The sequence below is a fragment of the Manis pentadactyla genome, chromosome 12, assembly GCF_030020395.1.
Source record: "Manis pentadactyla isolate mManPen7 chromosome 12, mManPen7.hap1, whole genome shotgun sequence".
Lineage (NCBI taxonomy): Eukaryota > Metazoa > Chordata > Mammalia > Pholidota > Manidae > Manis > Manis pentadactyla.
The window spans coordinates 86,458,581-86,466,337 of NC_080030.1; the positions used below are offsets into that span (position 1 = coordinate 86,458,581).

General features: G+C 44.7%; 1 protein-coding gene across 2 annotated transcripts; it reads right to left on the bottom strand.

Annotated features, from left to right (window-relative positions):
- Positions 1–408: 408 nt before the first annotated feature.
- TENT5A (terminal nucleotidyltransferase 5A) lies at positions 409–7,213 on the bottom strand. 2 transcript variants are annotated; one of them, XM_036918790.2, is made up of 3 exons: positions 6,907–7,213; positions 6,208–6,751; positions 409–5,114 (listed from the first exon to the last, which is right to left on the bottom strand). In XM_036918790.2, the coding sequence occupies exons 1-3, from the start codon at positions 6,924–6,926 to the stop codon at positions 4,338–4,340; spliced, it is 1,341 nt and encodes a 446-aa protein (XP_036774685.2). In that variant the 5' UTR covers positions 6,927–7,213; the 3' UTR covers positions 409–4,337. The 2 variants fall into 2 exon arrangements, with proteins under 2 accessions (XP_036774685.2, XP_036774686.2); XM_036918791.2 differs by having other exon boundaries at positions 6,962–7,209.
- Between the last annotated feature and the right edge of the window lie 544 nt (positions 7,214–7,757).

Genomic DNA, 7,757 nt, shown 5'->3' on the forward strand with positions numbered 1-7,757 from the left:
CCTTAAACAGGTAATTTATATAACAGACCACTGATGGCCAACTCACAGCACTTTGGCTACTCATGAAAAAACAAGGTCCCCTCAGGGCTGCAGCAGCAATGCAGTGCAGTCCCGAGCTCTGTGTCTCTCCTGACACTGGAAAACAGCTCTGACTTCTGGATAACTTAACACTTAATACCCAGATAAAAAGAATGTTGGCACTCTTTAGCTAGATTCTTTTGGAGCTAATTGAGCCAGTCAGAGATGGGCTGGCTGAAAGCTGGACATTTTAATTTACTGTACTTCAATCAAAAAGTTGCTGAAGGCTGGTCTTCTCCAAATATTGCCTTGTCTTTTCTCATGGACACCAGTTGGGATTCAGAAGACACAGTCTTTAGCCAGCGCAACACTGATATCAACAGACACAGATCAATAGAAAAAAATAAGTTCTTTTTATTTACAAGGGAAAAAAATCCAAATATTGGATGCTGTAAACAAGATTCACAATCTGTTCCCTCTAGCACTGATTCAACATGTCAGTTTTTAAGAGGCCATTCTCCGTCAACTCCTTTTCAGCCTGTGACAGCCTAAAGTCAAAATATTTCAGAAGAGTGGCCCAAGGTGCAGCTTGCTGCAATAGGATATCTCAGAGCAGGCAATGGTTGTAGAGAGGTTGGAGAGAGACAGCCAGTGGGTACAGCCTCCTCCATCCTACAAGGCTTTGCAGCAAGTCTTGCCAAATTACCTTGACATCTTCCAACTTTGTACTTTTACCAGGTACTTTGTTAGCAAGCCATTATAACAACAAAATAACACAGAGATTCTTTCTTAGCACTGAAAAGGCTATGCTATAAGCAATCTTAAGGAAAGATTATATTCAAATAGGTCCTATACATGAAATTACTTTTTTTTTGGCTTTTGGGTTTCATTTCACACACTTTGTCGTCAAACAACAAAAAAGCTTATTTTTGAACTGCTAACAGCTTTCAACATAATACATTTCATTTACAAAATAGTCCACAATATTTATTTGACAAGCATTGCACTGAAAACAATTTTATACACAGTAAAGCAACCAACAGAAGCAAGCAAAAAGGGGTGGCAAAAACAGTAATACGTCCACTTTTCTTTGCATTTCTGCTTTGGCTTGGCTCACAGATATTCTTCCATCCTTGCATTTTTTGGAGACATGTTAAAATAGTCCATCCAATACCAAAGTGAGCAGATTAAGATACTTGATCCCTTTTCTGGGAGGGAAATGTCCATCTTGACACAGAATTTCTTGAGGAAACTAGATTTACTGCAAATGAAGTATAACTTTTTAAAAGGTCACTCTCACAGGCTGAATGTTCTCTGATATGCCAAACTGGACAGTGAGAAAAGCCTTCAGAAGAGAAAAATTTTTTCCTGTTTTAAAGTGACGGCACAGTAGGCTAGACAAACACGCAAGCAAGCAAATCACAGGCACTAAACAGGAGTTGAGAGCTGTCCTTTTTGCTGACCTATACACACGGCTTTCTCTCGCCAGACATTCAGACTGTTAGGCCACACATCCACAGAGAGAGACATGTTCCACTGTTTGTTCAACTACATATGCACAAGACTATAGTACATACAAAAGAGAAATAAATTATCTGTCTTAAAAGTAACTGCTAAGGTTTTCGTGAGCTGTTTTATCTGAATGCCAGATACTGGCACTTCCATCTATGCTCCCAACCCTGGAGTAAGCAAGAAAAGAACGTAAATATTTGAGATAATAAATGAAGTATATTTTCAAATAGGGCGTCTCCGAACAAACATCTGTGTCATAAATTAGCAGCAAGTTGCTGCTACAGCCGAGCCAGAGACCTCCAGATTCTTTTGAACATAGTGGACAACTCACTTGTTATGAGTTAGGATAAGGAAGGAGGCAGATTACCAGCTGCTCCTCTGTTTCCAAGTGTTCCCTTAAGTTTTCTCTTAGGAAACTTCCCAACAGGAGAGCAAGTAGAACTCTGGTTTCTGACAGTGAAGTATCAGGCTTAATCTGCAAATGGAATGATATTTCCTGGAAACTCACAATTACTTTTTCAAACCTAGGGCTGGAGTGAGGGAGACTGAACCAGCATGGGACAAGGAAGAGCTCCCTAGGGAACAGTTAGCGGCAGTGCGGTAGCTGTTACAGCTCCGACAGAATTCACAGGGAAGCTGCTACAGCAAACCCATCAAGTCCCTGTTAAGGCTTCAAAGACGTGCAAAAGATGGTTCAGATGGACTGACCTAGCACTGAGCATCTGAGAGATGCCCATGTAATAAACAAATAAATTACACTGCCAGAAGGGTGGTGCTATTTTCTTCCCCAATCCTTAACTGATGACAAAAATCTGATTGATTTTTCATAGTAAGCAGTCATCCACTAGAGTTGGTAGGGCTTATGTGGCTATTTCACAATAACAAAGGGAAGGTTTTTATGTGTTAGTTTTGTTTTTAACAAACGCATTTTCAGAAACTAGTATCGAAAGGAATCAAGGAGTAGGTTTTAGAATTAGCTGTCACTGAACTGAAACGGTGATGCCAGTTCATTTCACAAAGGTTGTACAACTGTTCACTGGGAAAGAGAAAATAAAAGTTGGATTTGATTCAAAGCAAAGTGATTGAATTTGAAGTACAGTACTAAATATTTAAATGCAGTGTAACAACCAGATCAAACATGTTTCATATTGACATGAATTTATAAAATTTCATATATAATATATATCTCATATAAATTTTAAGCAATTGTGCAAATATTTCTTTAAAAAGGGTCATTTCACATTTACTAAATTCTAGTGGTCCTGGAATGCAAAACACATTCATTAAAAAATTCATTTAAATATTAATAAGTAGTGTTCAGATCACCAGAAATTCTTTTTAGCAGTCAGGGATTTCAAAAGACTACCACTGAGCCATGATTTACTGTATTTTACACCATGGAGGCATGCAAGTATTACAAATAATAAAAAAGTCAAACTGTCAGAATGGTAGTTCAGTATTTTAAAAAAAAAGAGTACTCTGCAAATATTCTTCCCATTTGTGGAATTCTACGGCTCACAAAAAAGGAAAACAAAAAAAACCCACTCTCTAAAAATGTATAATCTCTGCTCTTCCTAGCAAATATATTATTTGTTTTCCTCCTTCATTTGCTTTTTTCTAGATGTGGGTTTTAATTCATCACTGGAATATGCCCACGTCTCACGTCATCCTGTTGAAAACATAAAAGCACATAGTATTTAAACATTTCCTATTTGCTACATTATTCTAGACCATAGTTGATGTATTGTGTGTATGTATACATATCCAAATATGTATATACACACACATAATATACACACATACACATGTACCTATGATAATATCACACCAACAATGTTAACTTTATACAAGTATTTGCCAAGAAAAAGTAGGGCATTTCCTCCACCATTCACAAGCTTATGTGTTATTTTCTTCTTGAGTCCCTGATAAAATAAAATGATCATTAAACCATAAAACTTTCCCATTTCAAATTTTCAGAAGGCAACAGGCACTTTGATGTACATTGGTGTATAACAAATATAGTAACTCTTTATATATTTTACTATATCTCTTCTACTAGGATATTTTTATCTGCTAAATCTTTGGTCCTTGAGCATACTTTCTTTGCTACAGCTGTTTCTACTTGCATTTTCACATTTTAAAAATGCTAGCTGTGCACACAGCTGGAAATAATGGATTGTGTCATCATAAGTTCTACTGTTTGTCATGAGAATTGCACCAACCTACTACTTACTGTTCATTCAGAGCAAGCTGTTTCTGTCATCACAATAGGATAGTTCCACAGAAAGCACCTGCTAAAGCCTCAGATATCAGTTCCAATGTTGGGGTTCTTCTTCTTTCTATAGTATTTTCACTGTCTGAACTCCTGAACTGATAATTAAGTTGGGGTAAGACCTTTTTTCCTGTGTATTTTCCCTTTTGTGAATTCCATCTTTTAAAATAATCTCCACTTTTCTCCCCCCATGGCAAAGCTATGGGAGCAGGTACTGCAAACCTATATTGTCATCAAGCATTTCTTCCCTTGTTATTTTAAGAGAGCCTAGTTGCTTTTATTGACAGGTCTCTTTTGCTTCCAGACAGAATCCAATTGGGTAGGAGGATCAGGTGGGGGCGCTGGGTGGAGGGTTGTTTGGAGATCATGCTCCCATACCTATGGAAAGACCCACAAGCTTTGCCAAGCTTAAAACCAGGAGCAGATCATCATTGCACAAAATACATTCTTAATCAGGGCTGGGTCACTCAGACTTTCTTTTTTTTCCCCTATATTGTCTGTAATGGCTTCCCCACAAGATATTGTTAAATGATTCTTAATTGCAGGGTAACCAAGTGGAGTATGTCTGTTGCTGGCATGTGAACACTGGCTGGACCTGTGCAATATAATAATTGCTAAAGTTGGCATCTGCTACATAGGGGGCCGGCTGGTAATAGCAAGTGACATTAGCCACGTTAGGGATGACATTTTGGTCAGCCAGCACTCGGATGGCCAGCATTGTGATAAGGTTTAAAGTCTGTCTTCTTTCATGTCCCATCAGGCACACTGTACTCTCATTCACCACTCCATGAAGGGTCATGAGATAGTCGTACTTTCGGTCTTCCAATCCCACGAAGTGGTTCTGCAAATAGGACTCCAGTTTTCTCTGCTGCTCTCCAATGTCTGAGAAGTCGATGAAAAACCTGGAACACATATACCTCTGAAGGGTCTTGATCTCATCAGAGGCAGGCCTGAAGCCCCTCACTAACAGGTTGCAGTACTTAAGCAGGCCTCCCCCTCGGATTTCCTCTGGGTTCCTGGTGGCAATGATCTTGTTACAAAGGTGATCAAAGGCTTCGCGGAAATCTCCATAGACGCTCTCACCGATTATTGTGGGGTGAAATGTCTCAGTCATTGGGTTCTCTGAACATTCATAAAAGAGGAGAAGAGAGTCTAATTTGATTTGAAAAGAATCTACACTAAATTCAAACTGCCTCCGGAGGGAATCCACAAATTTCAGTTCCACATTTTTGCCACTGTTGTTTGACAGAGATATAAGACTCCATCGGTCAGAGTCATTGCACACCTTAACCATTTTCTGCACATAAGCTTCCTACAATTTAAAAGATAAAACAAGAAGATGAGCAAACCTAGAAAAAATAATAAATATATCCTTTTCACAGCTGAGAATTATTTTGCTCCTTCCTTTTTGTTTTGTCAAGTTTCAGCAAAGCACAACCTATAAGCTTATAAACAGCCTTATGAAAACAAACAAAAAAATACATTTAATGAGTGTTTTCACTGGGAAAGAAACTAGAAGTAATAGTTTGAGGCTTTTGGCAGATGCAGCACAGTACTGAGAGGTTCTATTATCTGGCTTTTGAAATGTTATTTTTTTAATGGTTTTATAGGTACAATATTCACACAATATTAACAGACACAAGGGCAGACAGTGAAAAGTTGGTCTGCCTCTCACACTCGTCAACCAGTTCTCTTCCCTGTAAAACAATTGATGTGATCATCTCTCATATGTCCCCCCAGAGGGACTCTGCAATTACAATCAAATAGGAACTAAATTAGGACATTCTGGGAGGCAGATTCCTCAGACAATTTTCGCTAACTGAATAAAACGCAGGCTCTTAACTGTGTGTTGGAGGGTGGGGGGACACCATATTGTTAACACATGAACCAAGCAGGAGAAGCACTATATAACTATATATGTATATATATATAACACTACACGTATTCCTTAGCTGAACGCACCTAATAAGTCTATCCACATTTTCCAGTCCAATGATCAGCCCATTGACTCGGTTTGGCTTCAGGCTGTTTTCCCCCATTGATTAGATCACAAAATGACTCAAAAAAAAAAAAAAACGATTTGCATCATTTCATTCTTCTACCTAATCAGAATCTACTCTAGACAAGACTCAAGCCAGGAAAGCCAAGAGTTAAAAAATAAGGAGAAGTTAGAGAAGCGAGAGCAGAGGAGGAAGCAGGAGAAAAGTTGCGGCACTTAAGCACTAAGTAAACTAAAACTTTAACTCACGCGGTCCACGCACCTTAAGTTTACTCATTTAAAAATGGAAAAATAAGCGCTCCCGAACCCATCAACGGCTGCAGATTTTAGCACCGAACGATGCCCCTCAGCCCGCCGCAGCCCGGCCCGGCCCGGGGGCGCACCCAGCCGTCTCCAGCGGCTTTACCTTGAGCGTGAGCGGCGTGATCTTCTCCTTATTCACCCCTTCGGGTAAGAAGTCCAACAGGCAGTCCAGGACGACGTCCTTCACAGTCTGAAACTCCTCTTCCCCGCGCAGGTCGGCGCAGAAGATGAGGTCCAGGTCCTTGTACCCCAGGCCGCTGTCCTGGTGCAGGACGTGGCTGGCGGCCGAGCCATTGAGGCGCACGTCGCGGACGCCGATGCGCTTCTCGGCCAGGCGCCGCCGCACCACTTTCACGATCAGGCTCGGCTGCAGCTCCAGCGTGGGGAAGTTGCCGCGCCCGTGGATCGGGATGGTTTCGCTCAGGATCCCGTCCAGCCGCTGCACTTGCTCCCAGGTCAGCACGTTACAGTGCGCTGTGGGGCTTTCGCAATAGTCCAAGCAATGCCCGCCGAAGCCGCCGCCGCCGAGGTCGCCGCCGCTCAGGGCGGGGTACGAGCAGCCGGCCATCTCGCCCTCAGCCACGGCAAAGTACTCTTCGCCTTCCGCCATGAAGTGACCGCCAAACGCCACTTGGCCTTGGTCAGTCCTAAAAGCAAAAAGGGGGAAGGAGCGCGATGAGGACGCGCGGCGGTGGACAAGGGGCGCGCCCCGTCCCGGGTCTTGGGGGCTCCCCGGAGACGCTCCCCCCAGGCCCCGCCGTCCCCAGCCGCACGCGCCGCGCCCCGCAGAGCAACCCCGCACCAAAAGTATCTCTGATGCATCTGGAAAGCGAAAGCAGGAGTCCCGACAGTGTCACCTGGAGGCGGCCGCCCCTTCTGGAAGCGAAGTGAGCGAGGAACCGCGAGGCGGCAACGCTCCCAGCAGCGGCGAGCGCGCTCTCGAGTCCTTCCCAGGGCGCGCCGCCTGCGCCTGCCGCTCCCGCCGCCTCTCAGCTGCGGGGGTCCCGGAGGTGGCGGCTCCTGCTACCGTCGCCGCCGCCGCCGCCTCCGCACACGCTCTCGGCTCCGGAGCTTTAGCAGCTGTGCTGGGGAAGCGTCTTCAGTACTTTTTTTATACCGGGCCTCTCTGCGCTTCCGGGCCCGGCGCTGCGCGCTCGCCACGCCCTCCTCGGCCGCACGGGGCTCCGCCCCCGCCCGCCCCACGGACAGAGACCCGTGGGCGGTGCGCGGGGAGCCTGAGCGCAAGGCCGGCGGCCAGGCAGCTCTCTGCGTATTTGGCTCACGTACGCCCCCCCCCCCACACCGGCTACGCCTCTCTTTCCTTTTTCCCTAACGAGGAGACCCATGGGTCGTAAGGGGTCCTCCAAATCCGACTGCTACTAAAGTCACGCTGCGGCAGGAACTTCCCAGACACGGAAGCCTCGCCGACACGGCCCGTCACTACAGACGGATGGTAGGGCCCAGAGGCCGTTCATGATCAGACTTTTTACTCCAGCGGTAAAACCGGCCTTGGTGTGAACAACTGCCTCCACTTGCCCGCGCACGGCAGTTTCACTGCAAGGGGAAGGGCTCCGCTGACTGGGTTTCGATTCTCGAAGCCTCGGGAAGGGACGGGGAAGACGCGCCGGGGAGCCAGGGGTGGGGGCGGGGGGC